The 23,792-nt window shown below is 42.7% G+C and overlaps 2 protein-coding genes across 2 annotated transcripts; one reads left to right on the top strand and one right to left on the bottom strand.

Moving 5' to 3' along the window:
• LOC135102641 (peptidyl-alpha-hydroxyglycine alpha-amidating lyase 2-like) lies at positions 1-7,963 on the bottom strand. Its single transcript, XM_064007928.1, has 6 exons — positions 7,609-7,963; positions 5,402-5,541; positions 4,636-4,831; positions 3,954-4,152; positions 3,437-3,640; positions 1-1,761 (listed from the first exon to the last, which is right to left on the bottom strand). The coding sequence occupies exons 1-6, from the start codon at positions 7,747-7,749 to the stop codon at positions 1,523-1,525; spliced, it is 1,119 nt and encodes a 372-aa protein (XP_063863998.1). The 5' UTR covers positions 7,750-7,963; the 3' UTR covers positions 1-1,522.
• A 1,159-nt stretch (positions 7,964-9,122) lies between these two features.
• LOC135102640 (U3 small nucleolar ribonucleoprotein protein IMP4-like) lies at positions 9,123-16,964 on the top strand. The gene is made up of 7 exons (XM_064007927.1): positions 9,123-9,209; positions 9,671-9,791; positions 10,779-11,002; positions 11,187-11,308; positions 11,534-11,699; positions 12,635-12,806; positions 14,786-16,964. The coding sequence occupies exons 1-7, from the start codon at positions 9,207-9,209 to the stop codon at positions 14,905-14,907; spliced, it is 930 nt and encodes a 309-aa protein (XP_063863997.1). The 5' UTR covers positions 9,123-9,206; the 3' UTR covers positions 14,908-16,964.
• The last annotated feature ends 6,828 nt before the right edge of the window (positions 16,965-23,792 follow it).

The raw sequence follows: 23,792 nt of genomic DNA, 5'->3' as shown, positions 1-23,792 counted from the left end.
CTCTCTCTCTCTCTCTCTCTCTCTCTCTCTCTCTCTCTCTCTCTCTCTCTCTCTCTCTCTCTCTCTCTCTCATCTATCCAATAATGTCCCAGCCACAAGAATAAGGGAAAAAAAAAACAAGATATAAGCCACATACTTAGACACAACACAAATAAATGCATAAATAAATATACATATGTATGCATTTTTAAATCTTCGCCTGTTTAATTCTCAAGGAGTGGCGAAGAGCACTGTAGCACACACATACACACACACACACACACACACGGGGTAGGACTGCCACCCTTCCTTCCCCTCCTGCCGGCTGCAAGGTGACAACTCTCCTTATCTCCCTACCTGTCACTTGAGACATTGATATGGTTGTGCTCTCCTCTATGACCTCTGTTCAATAATGATGCGTCTGTCTGGCCTGAGGAGAGTGCTCAGCATTATACTACTCATACAGTGGGAAGAAACGAGTCAGCGAAGGTATATAGCCATTGTAATTGAGTTGTGAACGTCGCACCAGTGTGTTCGAAAGAATGATGCGTCTGTCTGGCTTGAGGAAAGTGCGTTGTCACCTTCAGTTGTGCAGTACTCATACAGTGGGACTCAACGAAGGTACTGTATAAAGCTAGTGTAATGAGGTTTGGTTATGAGTATTGCACGGATGTGTTCAAGAGAGTGATGCGTCTGTTTGGCTTGAGGAAAGTGCGTTGTCGCCTTAATATATTCATACAATAGGAGTCAACAAAGATATACGTATAGCGATTGTAATTAAGCTGGGTTGGTTTATGAGTGTCTCATGAGTGATACACAATAAAAAAAGCAAGTTTCTCATAAGACTTGAAAAGTCATACATCGTCAGTTGATCAATGTTTCTATTTGTAAAACAGATCATATTAATATTTAAGAACATACTAACTCCAATACGTGTTTGCAGTGAAATCTCGTCCATACTCAAGAACTAGAACTGGATGAGCTGCTGGAGGAGCCGACGGCCAGTGTATCACGTGCAATCACGCTTCACCAGCCATCCACTACGTCTTCAATCCACCTAACCGTTGTTAACACGTCCCAACTCTCACAGCGGCACGCAATATCAGCGACTTTTTTCTCTATTTCTTTTTCTGGTATAGAATAACCTGCACAATGATACTGTACAGGTGAGGTGACTCAGCCTCGCCGGAATTACACAAGAAGGGCCATGTAATAAAATATTGATGGCTAGTGATTAAAAACATACATTGTTAGGGGAAGATCACAAAAGAAAAAAAAATCCTTTCATTAACAGTGTGCAGGTTATTACATAATCACCTAATATGTGATAATGTAAACACCAGTGGCCGGCAAGGCGTCATGTTATGGCGTCTTGCCGGCCTCTTCCTTGACTCCGAGTAAGAAGAGTAAGAAGAGAATGTCACCGTCACAGAAATGCTTGTGTGGCAGAGTAAGACCACTAGAAACGAAGCCTGAATGCACATCCTGAGGCCGTGGGAGGCAGGGCGAGGCCGGGCACAAGGGCTGCAGTGAGCGGTGATCTTCAGTACTTGGGCCGGGTTCCCTTGCCGTTGTTGTCTACGATGAACTTCCATACCCGGTTGGGGCCAATCTCGGCCACGTAGATGGCCGTCTCGTCCCTGCTGAGGGCCACGGCGTGCGGGTTGTGGAAGCCTCGGGAGGGCCGCCACGTGTCCTTCAGCTGTCCGTCACGAAGGTCTGCGGTGAAGCCCATCGCGGCGCTCTCCCCCTCGCTGCCGCCCACGCCCACCAGAGCCCCGTCTGTGGGCACACACTTCGTTAAATCACAGCCTCATCAATGATAACTCAGTTTAGCCCGTGCTTCCCACTCTGAGAGAGAGAGAGAGAGAGAGAGAGAGAGAGAGAGAGAGAGAGAGATACCACTGCCCTTTAGCCACAAGTTCCTGAGGCGAAGATATCTCAACCGTTGACAAGAAGTGAGTGTTGTGTGTGAGAAGTGATGGGAATATGGAAAACCAACAGGCGTGTTATCTCGACTAGGATGATACTGAAATAACATTAGTGTTTGGGTTAAGTGAGTTTAAGTTTAGATTGATTAATTTCTTTAATTTCACTGCGAATCCCTTCATTGCTTATTTTTTTTTTCTTTTATGTAGGAGGGCCACCGGCCAAGGGCAACGAACTTTCAAGAAAAAAGAAAAATAACCACTGAGGTGCCGGTCCCCAAAAGCGGTCGTCATAATTAAAGGATAAGTGTCTTCTTGAAACCTCCCTCTTGAAAGAACTCAGTTCACTGGAGGTAGGCAGGGAGTTCCAGAGTTTACCAGAGAAAGAGATGAATGATTGAGAATACCGGTTACTTTTACACTAGAGAGGTGGACAGAATAGGGATGAGAGAAGGAATAGAGAATTGTGCAGCGCGATCGTGGGAGGAGGGGAGCCATGCAGTTAGCAAGATCAGAAGAGCAGTTAGCATGAAAAAAAAAAAAAAAAAACGGTAGAAGATAGCAAGAGATGCAACATTGCGACGATGAGAGAGGCTGAAGACAGTCAGTTATAGAAGAGGAGTTGATAAAACGAAAAAATTTTTGATTCCATCCTGTCTAAAAGAGCAGTATGAGTGGAACCCTCTTACATGTGAAGCATACTCCATACATGGATGGCTAAGGCCCCTGTACAGAGTTAGCAGCCGGAGGGTGGAATGGAGAAAAAAATGGCTGAGACGACTCAGAACCCATAACTTCATAGAGGCTGTTTTAGCTAGAGATGAGATGTGAAGTTTCCAGCGTCATATTTTTGACCAAAAATATTCATTCGCTGATTCAAAATTAGAAAGCTAAGGTTATTTCCATAAAATCTCGCGACCACCCTTAATAGTCCCTAGTTGCATGGTAAAGGCTGAACCGCTATGACGGAGCAACCGAAAGACAAAGTGAGAGTCTTTGGAGGTGATAAAAATGTTTGCATGTTTCTAATAATGATATAACAAAGATTCTGTACCAGTACTAAGAAAAGTAGCCATGAGAAGCCGACACATAATCTCTGTGGTTCTTGCAGTTTGCCCTTTTGAGAGAACAATAATACGAACACGTGATAAAGTTAACTGTTGTTGTCGCTGTCTCGGGTCCATATTCTGAAACAACTCTGCGCCGCACCTTCGCTTCATTCAATAGGTCCTACTTGACGTTACACGAGTTTTTAAGGATTTTTTTTTTTTTTTTTATGGTTCTAGTGACAGATTAACAAGATTTCCACATTATGAACAGGAGAAACACTTTCGAGAACCCGGATTATCATCTCTGTGGCCTTTGAAAATGGCCGTGGTGAGAGAGAGAGAGAGAGAGAGAGAGAGAGAGAGAGAGAGAGAGAGAGAGAGAGAGAGAGAGAGAGAGAGAGCAAAGCATTTCAGAACACAGGGCTCTGAGTCACGCACAGCCACACTCAATACTCACGATAGAGAACGAAGAGAACTTACTGGTGGCGGCCACGTCGAACACCCTGCCGTGGTAAGGGTCCTGGAGGGTGCGCAGGTGCTCGCCGAACTCCTCAGGCTCCTGTACACCGGCCCGCACGCACACCACACGCCTGTTCTCCCTGTCCGCCACACACAGGGCGTCCAGGGTCTCGTCCAGGGCCAGGCCGTGTGGCACGTACAGAGCGCTGGGGCTTCCGTCCCTGCCTGCTGGAACAGACCACGCACGAGTCACACCAAGGTATAGAAATCTGAGTTTGATGAGACGTTTCCTTACAACTTTCTTCCTTCTCTCCTCATCTATTCCTTCCCTTCAAATAGCTTTTCTCTCTTTCCTCCCTGCTGTGCCTTCTCCTACACTACGTATTCCCACAGCAAGTAATCACGCACCAATCAATCCTTACTACTTTCTTCCTTATTTCCTAACTATTCCTTTTTCATCAACGCTGTGGCTCCTCCAACACTACGTATGTTCATATTAAATGCTCCTATCTATTCTTCTCAGCCCCGCCTCACTCACCGCGGCGGCCGAACGTGTCCTTCAGCATGCCATCAGGAGCGAACCTCATTACGCGGGCATTGCAGTAGCCGTCCGCCACGAAGAAGTCGCCGGATGATGCCACAGCGACACTGGTGGGCTTGCAGAAGTGAGTGTTGTCGCTGCCGGGAATCCTCGCCTCTCCTAGTGCCAGCTGTGGCTCTTCCCCGCTGGGAGTGAACTGTGGATGGAAGGCAGGCTTGTTACGAGTATGTCCGTGTGTGGTAGCTATGGTGAGAGAGATAGGCTTAGTGTGGGAAGGGAGAGTGCTAAAAATGAGGACTGCAAGGCGATGAAGAGAGGGGGCGTTGAAAGGAAGCTATTATTGACAGGTGAGAAAAATGCTATAATGAGGAGGAGATAAGTAGTGTTACGCGAGGAAAACTAAAGTGAAGGAAAAGAGAGAGGGAGTGTTGAGAGAAGAACTTACATATTGTAAAGAGGAGAGAGAGTGAGTGAGATGAAACATTATGGGAGAGATCTACAGTATAGAGGAGAAGAGAGAGGGGGTGTAAAGAGAGGAGCCTGTAGTGGGGAGGAGAGAGGGACCAATGAATGATGGAGATGAAAGAGGGAACAGAGGCTACATTCAACAAATAGTGGCATTGAAAGAGGAGCCTCGCGAGGATGTGGTGCTGTGTTGAGGCCGCTACTTCGCCCTCACCTTCAACACCTGGTGGAGGGCGACGTCCGTCAGCCAGGTGTTGCCCCACTGGTCCACCGTCACCCCGTGGGGCAGCAGGAAGCGGCCGGCGCCCCAGGACCGCACCACAGACCCAGACTCCGGGTCCAGCACCAGCACCACGTCCTCCCCGATGGCCGCCTCCTCCCCCTGGTAGTGGTGCGTGGCGTTGAACATCCTGGCGGGGCAGTACGGGAGTTAAGGAGGCGAGGTCTGGCATTCCTGGCTCTTGTACGTTTTAGGGAAGGAAAAATATTCTTACTGATACATTTTGATAGTTTGAATTTAAATGGCTATCATTTGGCAAATATTGGTGTCTCTGTCCCTCACTTTATTGGACAAACCTTTGATTCTGAGCCACTTCGATGTTTTGAATTAATCCGACTGTCGTTTTGGTAAAAATTAATATTTCTGATCCTTGCCCTTAAACACCTCACGCATCAGCGCCGCCGCCTCCCCTGCAGGAAGAGTGCCAGTGCTGACGTCGTGACCTCACTGGAACTGTGCTTCTTTGCAGAACGAGTGCCAGTGCGGACGTCGTGACCCCAATGGCACTGCGTCACTTTGCAGGAAGAGTGCCACGCCTGCCCGCACTGGCACTCTTCCTGCAAAGTGACGCAGTGCCAGTGAGGTCACGCCTGCCCGCACTGGCACTCTTCCTGCAAAGTGACGCAGTTGTGACCTGACTGGCATTGCGTCACTTTGATGACACGAGGCGATGGTGTCCCTGCGTGCCACGGAGACTCACCTCTGGTCCCAGACGCGGGGTCCGCGGTGGACGATGACGGGTCTGCCCTGAGGGTCAACAGACACCCCAGACACTTGGCCCAGCTGAATCCCCGGCCCCCAGCGCTCCACGGCGCGGGGGTGGCCGCCCCCTGACACACCCTGAAACATGGCTATACGTCAGTAAGGTTTTATTTCCGAAAAGAAAGAAGTTACATGTTGTCAAACGCATGAAAATCATCACGACACAAAGACTTTGAGGTTACGCACACTTAAAGAAAGTTTGGAACAGCACTGTGAGCTGTTGTATTTATTTTCTACGGGGAAGGAATGCTAACAAAATCTCAGTCAGTAATCAGGATAGGACAAGAAATCTTGGGTTCAAACTTGATGAATTTAGATTTGAAAAAGAGATTGGAAGAAACTAGTTCTCAGATAGAGTAGTAGATGAATAGAATGGATTAAATTAATCAGGTTGTTAGTGCTAGCTCATTAGAGAACTTTGAAAGAAAATTAGAAAAAATTATGAATGAGGATGGTAGTGGAAAAAAGTGAGTATGTTTCATACAAGAACTGCCACGTGTATGTTTGACGGCTTCTTATAGCTTCCCTTATTTTCTTTTCTTCTTATGTTCTTAAATATGATATTCGTTTAACTGCCAGTGTGGCAATATGGCCTGTATTCAGAAACGCTTTGCTCTCTCATCACGACAATTTTCAAAGGCTACAGAGATGATTAGCCAGGTTGTCAAGAGTGTTTCTTTTGTCAATAATGTAGATATCTGATACGGCGTAGATTTGCTTCAGAATAGGGCCCAATGAACATTCATGAAAACTCTGATGTACATTTTCACGTAGATTGCACCAATGTATATTTTTTTCCCGAGACCTTGAAGCAGAGCTAGAGTGGGAGTAGTGTGAGCAGAGGGCCCGGCACCCCCAAAATACTTCCCTACACAGGGACGGTGGTTGCCAACATTCATGCCCTATCGGTCTTGCTCCTGCCGAAGAGGACAATTGTACACGTGAGAAAGCTTGGTCATGTAAATCTTTCATCCTCTCATGAGCCGCCAAATACTGTTATAAATGGTTGATGTTGATAACTGGTACTGTACACTCGTTTATGGCGTGTTGAACTTCATTAATGTTAAATTTACCAATACTATTATCGTTTATCAGCGTGTATGGATGAATTAACGTTAACTTTACTCTACTATCCTCATTTATCGCGTATTTTAAATGGACTAACGTGAACTTTATTATTTTTTTTTTGTTCATCGTGTTTAATTGAATCAATGTTAACTTTCAAATTAATTGTCTCGCTTGTCGCGTGTTTAAATGAACCATCGTGAATTTGATAATTACTGTTCTCCTTTATTGAGTTTTAAAATTGCTTAATTCGTTCATCGCGTGTTGAGATGAATTAACGTTAACTTTATAGCAGTAAATTTTTGTTTCAAAGCGAACTGATAAGAATGCATCGCCATCGTTACCTTCCTCGTATAATATTAAAACCTTGGTGAGGCGTGAACGTTGCTTGCCATCAATGCTGCGATAGCAACGTGAAGGTTGAGGTTATAAGGTTTTATCAGTTAGTCTCGTCAGTTGCTTATCGTCTTCTTATCTGAGGTAACGCACACATATAATACTCATATTACTAAGACCTTTATGAGGCCCGCACGTTGCTTGTCACTAATCCTGCGATAGTAACATGAGGGTGTATGGCCATATTAGTTTGTCTTGCCAGCTGCTTGTCCTCTTATTTGAGATGGCACACATACACACACACATACACACAGCACCACCATCACTACCATATGTAACGGATAAGAGGTTCAATTCCGTTCTAAAGAAATATATTGCATATGGAATATATAAGCGATAACTATTTAAATGGGGTGAAGGACTCAACAAAGGACATATAAATTAAGCTATCTTAGTCGTCTTAGTCGAAAAACACGTTGAAACCCGTGTAAATGGTTATAAGCAAAACAAACTCAGATTTCAAAAGGATATAAGCAAAAACTGGCTCACAAATAAGGCTGTTGATGAATGGAACAAACTTGACAAGAACGCAAGACGCACAGACATTACAGACAGTATGAAAAGGACCTTTCAGTTTTAAGCGGACAGAGAAGATCCTAGTGGCACTAATAAGGGTAACATAAGGAAAACAGCTTGTGAGTGGGTGTATTTGTGTCGTCTACACAGTGTCAGTTCTTCGCTCACCCGCCAGGACTCGGGGTTGTCCAGGAGGCTCCTCATCTCGTACAGGAAGTTGTCATCGAGATAGTCTGAGGCTGGTGCGCCCTGAGAGGAGACACATGCCAGGCAGCAGAGCACAGCCCCCACCCTTCCCCAGGCGGTCATGGCGTGTGTGTGTGTGTCCCCTGCCTCGGATGCGGCGTCTCCCAAGTTGTGATGCTCCTATGGGGATGCTGCACTCACTGCCACGCACTCAGTGTCCTTTCTTCCGCTCGTGCCCTATGCTCACTCAAGTCGGCCAGGTAGCGGCGGCAGCGGCGGCGTGGCAGCTGGTGAGGTGAATGAGAGGGAATCGATCAGTATCCGTGGTGACGCACATCGCAATCAATGGAACGCATGCGCCAGCTTCGGCGATTCAGGCACCGAGGCTCCTCTCCACTTCGTCCCTTCGTCTGCCGCTGTGCCCAGGCCCCAAGTGCCACGAGTTGATGTTATGCACTAGTCTTCTCCACTTATTACTGTCCATTGCGTCTTTTTGTAACTACCATTGTTCCATCCTTTGAAATGCCAACGCAAGCATATCTCTGCTTAGTCTCCCCCTCGATCTTCCCTCAACAGGTGTTTTACGAGCTCTTTTAATAGGCTCCATGCCACATGAGGTTTTATCAAAATCAATTTGGGGTTTGTGCCTTGTGGATCGATAATTGCCTGCTCGGGCTGGCTTGCAGGTGTGGATCCTGTGGACGTCCGTCATGCTAAGCAGGTGTGGGCGGGTATTAAAAAAAAAAATGTATAAAATGTGGGACAGGCAGGTGCAAGTTTGACTTGCACATGGGTGCGGGTGCTGGTGTTCTACATGTAGATGTGGATCCGCGCCTCAGTCCAGGTGACCCACACAAGGCAGCTGCCATTATGATATTACGAAACAGGTTGGAAAGGTTTCAGATAACAAATTAAGAAAGATAGGAGAGGGACAAGTGTATGCAGCGCACTTTCGGAAGTTCACAAGGGACACAGATTATGAGGCGAATGGCAGGCCATGAACCAGATAAGTCATTAGAGGGAGATACCCTGTTGTTTGAGATAATACAGGCATGAAGGCTAAAACCTCAACAACTAGCCTAACACATTCCTTTGGGCAGCAGCAGGCTGTAGTAAGCATGAAAGGCCACACATGATACGTCTCCGTGTTTATACTCTACCTGTGTTTATAATGACATACCCAATCCATAACTTGAATTATACGTGGAGCTCAGCCACAAATGAATTACCCAGTATTTAATTGTAGAAAAAAAAATGTATACATATATATATATATATATATATATATATATATATATATATATATATATATATATATATATATATATATATATATATATATATATATATATATATATATATATATATATATATATATATATATATATATATATATATATATATATATATTTATTTATTTATTTATTTATTTATTTATTCATTTATTTATTTATTTATTTATTTATCATTTTTTTAAAGTTATTCCTAATTGCAATGGAAAGTTTGGCAAAGGAATAGTAATCCCGATCAGCTGGGAGTGAATGTTTTGGTGACGCACGTGGGGAGCGGCGAGGCGCGAGATGGTGAGGCGAGGGGCTTGTGCTTGTGTTTCTGGATATTAATAACATGTGGAGTTGCCATTAGGAAAAAAAAAAATGAGAAGATTAGACTTAGGTTCATTTCAGGAAGAAGGAGATACGCTAGACTTAGCTTGGTGGTGAGGTTTCATGGGTCGCTGGCATGCTTTGGAGCAGTACTGGGCCATCACGTCTGTCACAGAAATTGCTGGCTGGAGAAGCCTGGGGGAGAAATAATATCAAATTACACTTTTTTGTTTTCAGAGTTTATATATATATATATATATATATATATATATATATATATATATATATATATATATATATATATATATATATATATATATATATATATATATATATATATATATATATAGTTACACTTAGTTGTATTCCATGTAGCTATTTGTTTTTGTATAAGATACTCAAAATATGAATAAGTAATAATTTCCTTATGGTCATTGCAGAGTGAGTTCAGTCTGCGGCGCCAGGCCCGGCTGCGGCGGGAGTACCTCTACCGCAAGAGTATCCAGGACCGCCATGCCGCCATCCAGCAGAGGAAGGACAAGGTCAAGGCCTCCATGAAAGGTGCACCTCTGGGATGCTGCACAGATTGATTCAGTGGCATTTTATTTATTCATTCATGTATTTATTTACTTATTTGTTTGTTTCCCTAAGAAGTGATGTGGGGTATTATGCAAGTAATCTTATTCCTACTAAATTCAGGCAGTAGCTGTTTATTTCTGGGCAAAATATGATGCATTTTCCACACATGATCTACAGAGATAGTGAAGGGATCAGCAGTTAAATGAATGAACTGAATGGACCTACATGTAACCTATCCTAACTTAGCCAAACCCTCAGATGAAGGCGGTAATGTTACTTTAATATTGTCTGTCCCTGGGCCAAGGGCAACTAAAAAGACACACAAAAAAATGGAACCATGGAAGCCAGCCACTGATGAGGTCTCACACTGTACTTTTAGAGCTAAATTAGCCAACAAATTTTATATCCATTACATCTTTTATTCAGCTTTTTGTCTTCTTGGTCCCCACACGTAAAAACATCAATAAAAATTTGCTGCCTATTTAGGTATTAAACATTTATCTTGGCTTGAATGCAATGCCCAGGCTAGAAATGCTGATGTCAGTAGAATAGCAATGTGATGTGCTGCTCAGGAAGACTTCAAATGCTAAGCAAATAAAAAAATGTTACATTGAAATTACAAGATTAGCCAACAGACTGGTCAAGTGGCCTGATGATCCTTCTTGAGACTGGAAGATGAGAAGAAATGTTGATTGTCTGCCATTAAGGAACAAAAACCTGATCCTCTATATCCCATCAAGAAGACAGAGAGTAACTGGTTCATTGGCATAAGGGAGCAAAGACTGCTTGTTGTCATGGTGCAGGAAGTGACGAGTTGCCTGACTTCAGGGAACAGAGGCAGATTCATTGCCCTGCCTTGACTCACTGGAGGAGGAGAGGATTCACTACTTGCCTCACAGACCAGATAGCAGTTGCTGAATGTACAAGCTTCTAGAGGCAGCCACTTATTGATCAGATTTATGTCTACAGAGGGCAAGGAGATTCCCACGGCCCTGCAGGAGAAGGCCTTGGCCCTCATGGCAGCAGGGGACTGGGATGACCCTGGACCACAGCTGGCAGTGGAGCTTGGTGGGGAGGCTGCCGGGGGACCCACCAACATTGATGATGAGTACAGGTGGGCAGGTGTTGAGGACCCCAAGATTGTTATCACCACCTCCAGGGATCCGTCTTCTAAGCTGAAGCAGTTTGCCAAGGTGAGATGGAAAGGTGTCTGAATTACCACTATAGAAGGAAAGGCACAGGATGAGAGTGGGTGGATGCATGTACTTGTGGAGATTTACTGTAGTGGCATCATCATCAAGCTTATGTGCACTCTGTTGTATACTATTGCATTACAGTTGTTTAAAACTATGACTTAATTGTTTTGTACTCTTGCAGGAGATGAAGCTGCTGTTTCCAAACTCTCAGCGCATTAATCGTGGTAACTATGACAACAAGCAGCTGATGGCGGCGTGTCGCTCCAATGACGTGACAGACTTCATTGTGGTTCATGAGACGAGGTGAGTTGCAGTAATGTGTCTCTTATTACTTGTTATTTCATTTATACATAGGAAGTAGGTGCTATCAGAATATTGGTGAAAGAATTACAATTAAAAATTTTCACAGAGCAAAGATTGGTAATGGCTTGAGTGAGTATTTGTGTCCTCTCTAAAGTGTGTAAATTGTGGAAGAGAGAAATGAACACACACACACACACACACACTAAAGCTGACCTTCCTTCTCAGAGGCAACCCTGATGCCTTGGTAGTGAGTCACCTGCCCAATGGCCCCACTGCCTATTTCACCCTGGCAGACGTGGTGATGCGGCATGACATCCCTGGCCTGGGCACCATGTCTGAGCAGTTCCCTCACCTCGTCTTCCACAACTTCAAGTCGCCTCTTGGGGAGCGGGTAAGGCTCAGCAGGCACAGGCTTGGCTTTCCATATTAGGGACTTGAGGGACAGAGGATTAGATGAAAAAAATGTCTCAAATAGAAACATCTGGAAAAGGTTAATTGGAAATGGAAATGGGAAGAAGTAGTTAGGTGGACTAATGTGTCTTTGTCTAGTATGCCTTTAGATTAGAGATTTTCATGTTTTTTTAGTTAGCATGGCATATCAATTCTGTCACCACATTCATTGCATCACACGGCTTTATTAGTATCTTGAATTCCTTATCTGTTCTTGTGGCATCTCTTCAGATGCCACAAGAAAGACATAAAAGAGGAAACATTTGGGTGGATTAATTCATGTGTCTTTGTCTGGTATGCCTCTAGGACGGAAAGTTCCTTACCCAATATAACACAGCACGTCAGGTCTGTCCCCACATTTGTTGCATCACATGGCTTGAATTCTTTGAAAAGAGCCTTTTCTGTGACATCTCTTCATCATCCCAAGAAAGGCAGGAAATGGATGTTATTATAGTGTGCATTCACCTGTGGGTATAGTTAGTGTAGCTGAGAGGTCCTCACATCAGTTGTGGGTTGCTGTGTCCATGTGGTGATACATTGGCAGAGTGCAGTTGTCTGACAGTAAACACAAAATGTCAGACTTTCACTCTTCCTGGTATCAGTGCTGGTGGCAATTTTTGAGAGAACTTTACTCTTAAGTTGATATGAGTCTTCACCATCACCTGCCAAAAAAATTGCTTTATTACAGTGAGTGGGTAGTGGGTGGCAACACTCTAGAGAGAACTTTACTTTCAAGTCATTATGAGCCTTCTCTGTTACCTGTCAAAAAAATTGCCTTGTTACACCTAATGGATAATATATCCTAAGGATTGGAAACACTGTCCTTGTACCACACCACATAAACAAGAGTTACTTTGACTGTCATGTGTCCCTCAGATTCGCAACATCCTCAAGTACCTGTTCCCGGTACCGAAGGACACCAGCCAGCGGGTTGTGTCCTTTGTCAACTGGGATGACTGGATCCTCTTCCGCCAGCACACCTTCAAGAAAGTCAATGAAGGCAAGGACCATGAGCTGACAGAGATCGGCCCGCGCTTCAGCATGAAATGTGAGTCTTGTCTGGCTTTGTTGATTTATTTTTGTTCATCTGTGACGTGTATAGAAAAGAGAAAGTAGCAGAAGAAAGTAGATAGGTATGTTTCATTCAGGGACTAGCACATGTAAGCCTGATAGCCTCTTTCAGCTTGCCTTCTTTCCTTCTGTTCTTATGTTCTAAGATGACCTGGCCACACACTGCAGTTTTGGTTGCAAGAATGCTGTGCCTCTGCTCTTTGTTATAAAAGTCAATTGAAAGGGATGGAGTGAGGAACTAGGAACCCCCCCTGCTCTGTATTTTTGTTCCTATAGATCAGTGGTTCTCAAACTGGGTGCCGCGGCACCCTGGGGTGCCACGGACAGCGCCTAGGGGTGCCACAAGATTGCCATGAATTTTGTCTTGGCTAGATCGTTTCAAGGTACATTTGTAAAACAGTTTGTAGCAGTCTGCCTATAATTAAATGTCGGTGTAGGAAGTTACTTGCTCTAATATTTTACTAAAATATAGGTAGATATTTCCTTTTGCACACTTGTACTACTACTACTACTACTACTACTACTACTACTACTACTACTACTACTACTACTACTACTACTACTACTACTGATAGCATAATAATAATAATAATAATAATAGTAATAATAATAATAATAATAATAATGTCAATAGAATGTAATAGTACTCCTTGCGTAACCCAATTTTCTTTGTTTATACTCGTCGGTCATCCAGTACGTGATCGGTACTTGTCCGATTTTTGTCAGTGAGGCACTATACATCGAGCTGTACGGGTGTATTCCTTGCTGCTTCTGATAATCTGCAGCTGTATTGAACTTAAACTCACAATGGATAAGTTTGTCATTAAGAAGAGAAAACATGGAGATAGTGGTGAGGGTGAAGAAGGAAGCGAAAGTACAAGTACGAGTGAAAAGGATTTGGCCATTTCAACAGCAAACAAATCAACTTCCAAAAAAAGCAGGAAAAATCGCTCCTATTTGGATAATTATCTAGATTTGGGATTCTTTTGGTGTGGCGATGAGGTTAATCCTACACCACTGTGTGTTATTTGTGGTGATAAATTAGCTAATGAGGCGATGGTACCCAGCAAATTAAAGAGGCATTTATCTTTGAAACATGGTCATCTTGCCAACAAGCCTCGATCCTACTTTGAAGGACTTTTAAATGAACAAAAACAACAGAGGGTGATGCTTTCTAAAACAGTCAAAGTTTCTGATAAAGCACAAGAGGCTAGCTACTTAGTTGCAGAGTTAGTCGCTAAAAGCATGAAACCTCGTACACTAGCAGAGACACTAATTCTTCCGGCTTGTAGTGCCATTGTAAAAACAATGTTTGGAAGTGAAGCAGAAAAACAAGTGAAAAAAATTCCCGTCTCGGATAGTACCATCAGCAGACGGATTCGTGATGTGTCAGCAGACGTAGAGGAAACTGTATGTGCCTCTGTAAAGGAAAGTGAAATGTTTGCACTTCAGGTAGATGAGTCCACAGATATTGGAGGTAAGGCTCAACTATCGGCATTCATTCGGTACATTCATAATGTTAAAATAGTGGACCAGTTTTTCTGTTGTAAGGAACTTGAGGAAACAACAACAGGCGTTTGAGTACGGATAATAATTTTAAATCATTAATTAAGGTAATTCAAACAGGTACAATTTTATATCAGAAGTTAATTCATGTGAGGAGGGGTGATGGTGAAAAAGGGGTGCCACAGAAAGGATTATATAAATTCAGGGTGCCATCACTGAAAAAAGATTGAGAACCACTGCTATAGATACACAGAAAACATGACTTGGCTCACACCTGAGGTATCTGAAATGGATAATTTTCAACTGCAACTAAATGTGACTTTTTTCCCCCTACAATTACACAGAAAGCTTAACTTATTCCCCACTTTAAATATCTGAGGTGAACAGTTTTCATGAGATGCTAAAATCAAACATTACTCTTTCTTTTCATGTGTGGTTGTGATGGCGCAGTGTACCGCATCATCATGGGCACGATGGACCAGGATGGGGCGGCAGATGTGGAGTTTGTGCTGCGGCCGTACATGAACACAGCAAGGAAGCGAAGGTTTATGTCTGAGGAGGACCCTTGGTGAACCCTGTATGGCTGGTGGGCTGACTGTCTGACTGGCTGACTGCTGACTCATGGACTAAAGGACTGGCTGGCTGGTGGGGTGACTGGTTGACCCATGGACTGAAGGACTGTCTGGGTTGTTGGTTAATTAGTTGACTGGTTGACTGAGTGATCTGTTAACTCAGGATGGTCCAATTTCTTTGACATCTTGGGCCACTTCACCACTAAACGATTACATTGAGGGCCACTAATATATATATATATATATATATATATATATATATATATATATATATATATATATATATATATATATATATATATATATATATATATATTGTGTGTGTGTGTGTGTGTGTGTGTATGTATTCCTAGTACTATTTTATATACAGACACAGAAACTTTGTCTGTGTTTTTCATGTACAAAATAAGTTTATAATACAAGCAGTTGTGGGCCACAATCAACTGGGCCTGTAGTTGGACCACCCTGGGTAAATTCATGGTCTGAAGAACTGGCTGGCTGGTGGGCTGAATCACTGAATACCTGCCTGCCTGCCTGCCTGCCTGCTTGCTTAGGTCACTGTTGACCAAATAAATGGCTGATTGAATACCTCACTGGCTGTTAGGATGACTGACTGGGTGATGGCTGTCTACTGGCTGACTGACTCACTGATTGATGGGTTGACTGACTGATTGGGTGGTGGGTTGGCTGACTCATAGTGTGGATGATGGACTGGCTTGGGAACTTGTTGACTTAACTGACTGACTCACTCACTCACTGGCAAGCTGGTGGACTGACTGACTGACTGACTGTTAAATCTCTGATAGCTGTAACGTTGGTCTTGTTTTAGAGATTGTGACACTGCTGTGTGGCCCTGGCACTGTCATGTGGCCCTAACACTGTTGTGTGGCCCTGGCACTGTCATGTGGGCCTAACTGCTGTGTGGCCCTGGCACTGTCATGTGGCCCTAACACTGTTGTGTGGCCCTGGCACTGTCATGTGGGCCTAACTGCTGTGTGGCCCTGGCACTGTCATGTGGCCCTAACATTGCTGTGTGGCCCTGGCACTGTCATATGGGCCTAACTGCTGTGTGGCTCTGGCACTGTCATGTGGCCCTAACATTGCTGTGTGGCCCTGGCACTGCTGTGTGGCTCTGGTGCTGTCATGTGGCCCTGACACTGTTGTGTGGCCCTGGCACTGCTGTGTGGCCCTGGTGCTGTCATGTGGCCCTGGCACTGCTGTGTGGCTCTGGTGCTGTCATGTGGCCCTGGCACTGTTGTGTGGCCCTGGTGCTGTCATGTGGTCCTGACACTGCTGTGTGGTCCTGGCACTGCTGTGTGGCCTTGACACTGCTTTGTGTCCCAGACACTGCAGTGTGGCCCTGGCAGTGTTATGCTGGCCACACACGTGATGGAATTAAGATTCATGTTGTTTGTCTATTAGTGTTTGGAGAATAGTGATGGCGTATCACTGGCCTGTGTTCCTGACACTGGACACAGACTCAGCCAGACAGCCTTTTGTGGAGCAGAATGAGTGTACCTCAGTTTTCAAGAAGACTTTCTGAGAGAGTTGTTTATTTTAGACGTCCATGTATTAACATGTGTTATATCTGTACTATGTTCTGTGTGTGTGTGTATAATATATATATATATATATATATATATATATATATATATATATATATATATATATATATATATATATATATATATATATATATATATAACGATTACAGTATTGATCATCCTTTTGCGTAATGCCCTTCACATTTAATTATTTAGTGGTGTGTTTTGTACTGGTGTGTGTGTGTGTGTGTGTGTGTGTGTGTAGCCCAGCTAATATTGATTAATTTTCTGTTGACTGGCGTCCACTCTCTGTACATGTTTGTCGAAATATATCTATACAGAAGAGATTATGTTTGGAAAATTACGCCTATTAAACTTCTTATCGAGGTAATTACGGGAAATTAATGATAAGATACACCACAACCAAGATTACGATTAGACCACAAACCAGCATATCATAACTAACAATTATGATACTGACTATTCGGAAAATAGAACTAAAGTAAACAAGAACACCATTATTATCCCATGAACCAGTATTAGAGGTGTTAGAGGGGACAGTCCCGCGTGTGAGATGTCTATACGAGGCCGAGGTTCCGCCATGTTGGATTGTTATTGTTATGGTGGTGAGTGGAGCCACTGACCCGCCCTCCCTCCCCGCCCCCGCCCTGCTGCTGCCCTCACTCTCTCCAGGCACACACCACGGGGTAAGTCTCATCACCATCACCACCACCATCACCTACGCCGTGGACTCATAACACTAGAAACACACACTCGGAAAAAAAAAAAAAATGTTGGTCTGGTTTCTCAGCCTGTTTTTCTTTCTCTTTCTCTCCTTCTGTTCTCATCTGCCTCGTGGGTGTAAGGAATAAATGTGTGTTCCTTTCCTCCTTTCCTTGCATTCTTGGCCTTGTGAAGCTGATGTTGGATTGTCCGTGTTTTTCATTATTTCTTTCGTTTTTTTTTTTTTTTTTTTATTGATGGGAAGGAAAGTTTCGATATGATTTCGGTTACCAGTGAAGGCTTTGTTGCTTTGTTTGTGTTCAGAAAGCCACAATAGGAAACTGGTAAGAAAAAATAACAACATTTTCAAATGTGGGTTTGTCAGCTTTTATTAATGTTTTTGTTGTTTATTCTTCTCTAACTCCTCCTCGTGTTTGTAAGGACTGGAGTGTGTGTGTGTGTGTGTGTGTGTGTGTGTGTGTGTGTGTGTGTGTGTGTGTTATCCCCTGTGAATCCCTTGTGAATCAGATGTGCTGTTGTTTATTTATTTTGTCATTTCTTTCTTTATTTATTTCTTTATTTTATTTATTTATTTTTTATTAAGGGGAAGGAAAATTTGTTCCCTTTGTCAACACTGGAAGGGTTTGTCACTTTCTGAACTGATAGTTTTGGTGGCAGGCTGTGTGTGCTGAAGACGGCGCAGGGAGGAACACCCAGCAAGCAGACTGTATATTTTGAAGTAAGGTTTTGCCAGCTTTTGTTAATGTCACTACAGAGACATGGTTGTTATATATAAATAATTAGTTGATTCTCTGGAAAGGCTTTGGTGAGTGTGGCCAGTCTGGCTCCTTCAGTGCTGTCTGTTGCTTGGCCGTGTGTGGTGCCAGTCTGTGCCCTATTATTATTATTATTATTATTATTATTATTATTATTATTATTATTATTATATTTATTTATTCTTTTTTATATAAGAGGGTCCAATGGTCTAGAACAGCAAAATATATATAATAAAAAAGCCCAATGAGGTTCCTAAATAAGAGCCAAAAGGGTTTAGAGCAGAGAAGTGCATTGAAACCTCCCACTTAAAAAAAAAAAAATCAGGTTATAGGAAAGAAGGAAATACAGAAGCATGTAGAGAGTTCCAAAGTTTACCAGGGAATAAAAGATCGTGAGCGCTAATTTTGACGTTGTTTTTTTCCAACTGCATCAAATCTAGACATAAATATTGCCATTACTTACCCTGTGTTCACTACCCACTCTGGCAAACGTGGCCAGGAAACCAGTATATATCTCACATGGAGGCCACCTCTCGCCTTCTACATCTTATTAAAATTCCTGTGTTGAGTCCTCTTGCCTCAGTGTGAAGAGACCCTTGGTGCACCCCCTGTCATGTCCCCCAGGTGTGCTTTTGAATACTTCAGTCTGATCACCTTCATGACCCACAGCACATGCCAGCCTCCTTAATCTTTCCTGTGAGGGTGGTGCTGCATTTGTGTTGACCAGTGCGGACAGGGATGGTGTGTGTGTGTGTGTGTATTTACCTAGTTGTATTGTACAGGGCACGAGGCAAAGCTCATTTTGTCCTGTCTCCATAACCATATTTATCTAGCTTCTCTTTAAACATGTGTACACTGTTTGCTACAACCATCTCTTCCTTCTGATCATTCCAGATTTTAATAGTTTGATACGGGAAGCTGTATTTCTTGATGTCGCTTGAACATCCACTTTTCTTTATCTTCTTCTCATGCCCCCTCGTCTTTCTCTCTCCCTCCTCCATCTGTGGTACCAAGTCATTTCTGTTTATTCTTTCTATATTGTTTACTAATTTGTACATTGTTATCAGGTCTCCTCTTTCTCTTCTCTCTTGTAGTGTTGGTAATCCCATCTCTTCAAGTCTTTCTTCATAGCTTAAGTCTTTCAATTCTGGTACCATCTTTGTTGCTATCCCCTGTATTCTTTCCAGTGTGTGTGTGTGTGTGTGTGTGTGTGTGCTTGGTGTTCCAGGTGTTTGTTACTTGGTTACTTACTTGTCACTCTTGTGGTTCTTGTTTATCTGGTTTCACCCTGTATATACACTGCAGGACACTCATGTTTTTTTCCTCACTGATTTGCATAATTATCCATCAGGTGAAGTTTAGTGATTGAAATATTTCTTGTGTGGTGCTGTGACAACGAGAGTCATATGATGATGAAATATACTGTAAAATTGCATGGAAATAATATTGATGTTGAAATGAAAGATAAAAGTAACAAAAAAATAAGATGTAATTCAAATTTTAAGCATTAGTAAAATGAAAAATAACTGGAACTCCTTGTCTGCTTCTGTCTCCTCTCTCCTGTGACTTGAACTCTTTCTTGAGGGAGGTTGCAAGACACTTATCCTCTAATTTTTGAGAATCATTTCTCTTTCTTTGGGGACTGGCACCTCAGTGGGTACTTTTCTTTTATTCCTTTTCATCTTTTTGCCCTTGGCCAGTGTCCCTTGTACATTAAAAATAAATAAATAAATAAATAAAATCTACAAATTAACCAGGCTGGGATCTGAATGTTGAGGAGAGGTAAGGTAACACTTCCATTTGTAGCACTGTGTTGTGACTGACATGCCTCACTCCTGTGTGGCCGTTCACCAGACGGACTCATCTGGTGGTCCTCCCCTCCCTGTGTTGTGTTCCTCTCAGGAGCATCACAGGAACACTAAGAAAATTATCTGGCAGTTCTTTACAACAGCACTGCACCATTCTGAGACCAACCTGGAAAAAAATGAATGATTAGAAGGAAATTTTTCTCACACACTCACATGCAAGAAAAAAATAGACTGAGGAGGATAGAGTGGTGCTGTTGCAAAGCTGTCACCATCGATATGATTGGGACAGGTGTTACACAAAACCAGCAGACGTAACTCATAGAGACGAGGACTGAGGCAAACCTAACTCATATAGAAGAGGACCAAAGCAAAGCACAAGATGACACTTACAAGCTCAGACAGTCTGTCAGTACAGCTTCCTCTTTTAGAGTTACAAAGAGCAATAACTTATGATGAAGAGACAGGATCTGATACCACTAGTGTAATGAGGGGTGAAAATTGTTTGAGTGATGCGTTTTACAGCTCTGGACCACCTTCCTATGAGTCACCCAGATAGGAAGACTGCTCACTCATGATCCTCCTTGCCATGGTCATGTCAGTGCTGAGCATCATGCCCTTAGTGGAGTACCAGGCAGACTAGGCTGATCACCAGGGTTTAAGTGTGGTCTGCTTGGTCTTGTCTGTCCTGCCACTGCACCAGAGATAAGAGTTTTTACAAATAAACAAAACAAGCAAGAAAAATCTGGGAGCTGAATATTTCAATCACTACACTTCACTACACTTCCCAACCTACTACTGAACCAAAGTCTCCCGACCTACTACTGAACTGAAGTGTGCTGGGAGATCAGAAGGCATATCCTCACATTAGCATCTTTACCCTGTCACCTGCAGCAGTGGAGAGAATAAACCCTAGAATGCTGGTTTGTCCCTGCATGCAACAGATGAATCCCTAGTGCATGGCTGTCTGGCTTCCTGAGTACTGTGTGAATGGCCTTATTTCTAAACTGTAAGGGATATGAAGAGAATATGTATTCCATTATGTGTTTTTTTTTTTTTTTTTTTTTTTTTTTTGTGTGTGTGTGTGTGTGTGTGTGTGTGTGTGTGTGTGTGTGTGTGTGTGTGTGTGTGTGTGTGTGTGTGTGTGTGTTTGTGTGTGTGTTAATCTTCTTTCTTCAAAATTCGAACTCTTGAAAATCCCAATAGTTACTTCCTGTATGATTTGTTAAAGGGCACCAAGACACCAGGCATTTGAGCACTTTGGTGTCAGTGTGGTGGTGAGAGTGTTACGTACTCCTGCAGGATATTCATCGTTGCTGCTACACATTCTTTGTAATCCAACATCTGTGAGAAAGGAATTACTCGGCTCTTACTACAAATGCAAACATCACTGAAGGAATTATTTGACTCTTACTACAAACACAGACATCATTGGTTATTCATGGTTAGTGATTCAGTGTTGATGATGAATTAGTGACAGATTGATCACAACAGAATTATGAGTTTTGTTGGCCAGGAATTGTCTTGTGTTTAATCAAGTGGCTTCTTATGGCTTCCCTAATGTTCTTATGGTAGACTGAAGTGATGTTGTTATGGTAGACTGAAGTGGTGATGGTAGTTCTTGTGATGGTAGACTGAAGTGATGCTGGTAGTTCTGTCAATGGTTCCCTCACCTTATCTTCAGCTTGGTGGAAGTGGCAAGGCATTTGGTAGACTGAAGTGATGCTAGTAGTTCCGTCAGTGGTTCCCTCACCTTATCCTCAACTGGGTGGGTGTGACAAGGCATTTGGTAGACTGAAGTGATGTTGGTAGTTCTGTCAATGGTTCCCTCACCTCAGCCTCTACTTGTTAAGCATAGCAAGGGTTTTAATGAAATGATGTGCAGGGCAGGTTGCAGATGGATCACTATGAGATACAGAATAGCACAGAATAGCAGCACTCTATTCCAGACTCAGATTCCTTATGCCGACACCCCAGCAAGAAGTGCAAGGCCTGTATTCCTTGTAGTAATAGATAGCCCTTTACTCAGAAACGCGCTGCTTTCTCACCACGACTATTTTCAAAGGGCACAGAGATGATTAGCTGGGTTCTCAAGAGTGTTTCTCCTGTTAATAATGTAGAAATCTTGTTAATCTGTCTAGAACTGTAAGAACACCTTTAACCTGTGTCATTTCAACTAGAGGGTTTGGAAAGTAGTCCGTGTGGGGTAGAAGTGTTGCAGGGTTTGGTTATTAGTATAACACCTCTGGGACTACATTGCTAACCTGATTGGTATCTTTTTCCTATGTATTTTATTTATTTATTTGTTTATTTTTTGGTGGGAGTGATAGTTAAATAAACATGATTTTTTTTCCTTATTTATTTATTTTCTTTTAATGGCCTGTAGCTTTCCTTAGGCATGAAGGGAAAGACAACCAATGGGAAAATTGATATTGCTGCATTGTTGTTGGAGGGGTTTTCAAATAGAGTAGTGGATGAATGGAATAGATGCCATAATCAGGTTGCTGGTGCCGAATCAGTAGAGCTTCAAAAGATGATTACAGAAATTTATGGATGGGAATTGTACTTGCAGGTGGAAATAGGTAAGATTGTTTTGTACAGAGACCTCCCTCCCCAGTGTAGGTCTGATGGCTTCTTGCTGCTTCCCTTATTTTCTCTTGGTTTAATTTTGTGAGGATTTAGTGTACTTGAAACCTGCACACACACACACACACACACACACACACACACACACACACACACACACACATACACACACACACACACACACACACACACACACACACACACACACACACACACACACACACGCAGTACTGCATTGTAGCATGGAGAGGCAGGGAAGGTGCAGAGGCAAATACTAATGACGGCTAATGTGCTGGAAAAGGGAAGCAGGGCCAGCGAGGAATTATTCATGAGCTGCAATGCTGCATAAGGAAGGAAAGGTGGCAGGCAGGTAAGGAAGAGGCTTTGTAGGGTGACACACTGACCTCCTTGTCCTCACCACTTACCTGAATGGAGACTGAGTGGTTTCCAAGTGGGTTACAGTTCTCTATTCTGAAACACTTCTGCGCTGCTCTTCCAATACTCTGAAAAGGCTCTTGTTGAAGTTACATGTGTTCTGAAGGGTGTTTTTATGGCTCTAGTGACAGATTAATCAAATTTCTATATTATGTACAGGAGAAACACTCTTGGGAACCTGGCTGATCATCTCTGTGGTCTTTGAAAATAAGTTGCGAGAGAGCAAAGCTTTTACTGAATACAGTCCATAATCAGGTTTCAGACAGCTGGCAGAGTGAGAGGTGGTGGTGAAAGGTACACAGATGGAGTAGAAATACATTGTTACTCCTGTGTACCAGCTGTTGCCTTCTTCAGTGTACAGACTGGGAGGTTTTGTGTCTCTGCATTGTGAGGAAGCAAGCAGGTGGGGTGTGGGTGGTGTACTGAAAGAGATTGAGAAGAAGGAAGAATATAAAACAGTAAGAAAGGAAGATGGAAAAAGGAGGGAAAATTGTGGTAATCTAAGGAGTGCAAAGAAGAGATGAGACAGAAAAGAAAGAAAGGATATGACCAAAGAGGAAAAAGAAAGATAGACAGAAGATAAAGAAAAAAATAAGAAAGACAAAAGAAGGAAGAAATAATATGAGAACAAGAAAGAAAGGTAGACTGAAAAAATGAAGGAGGAAAGGAGAAAAAAGAAAGAAAGACTGAAGAAATGAAGGAGAAAGGAAGAATATGAGAGGGAAGAAAAAAAAGAAAAGGAAGCACATGGAAAAAGTGAAGGAGGAAGGAAGGAAGGAAACGTAAATAGCTACAGTACAAAAAATAAGTAAATAAATAAATAAATAAACAAATAAATAAATAAAAAAAGCAATCCATCATATTTAAAATGCAGAAAAAAAAACACACACAAAAAAAACATGAATTTTCAAATATATCAATGCATGTACAAATTAATAACAAATAATAAGTCAATATATTTTACCAGTGAATTTGAGAACTTGAAGTGAAAAATAATCAGTAAAGTCCCTCTCCTT

This window comes from Scylla paramamosain, chromosome 8 (assembly GCF_035594125.1).
Source record: "Scylla paramamosain isolate STU-SP2022 chromosome 8, ASM3559412v1, whole genome shotgun sequence".
Taxonomy (NCBI): Eukaryota; Metazoa; Arthropoda; class Malacostraca; order Decapoda; family Portunidae; genus Scylla; species Scylla paramamosain.
The sequence above is the reverse complement of the archived record's forward strand: the minus strand, read 5'-3'. Positions and strand labels throughout refer to the sequence as shown.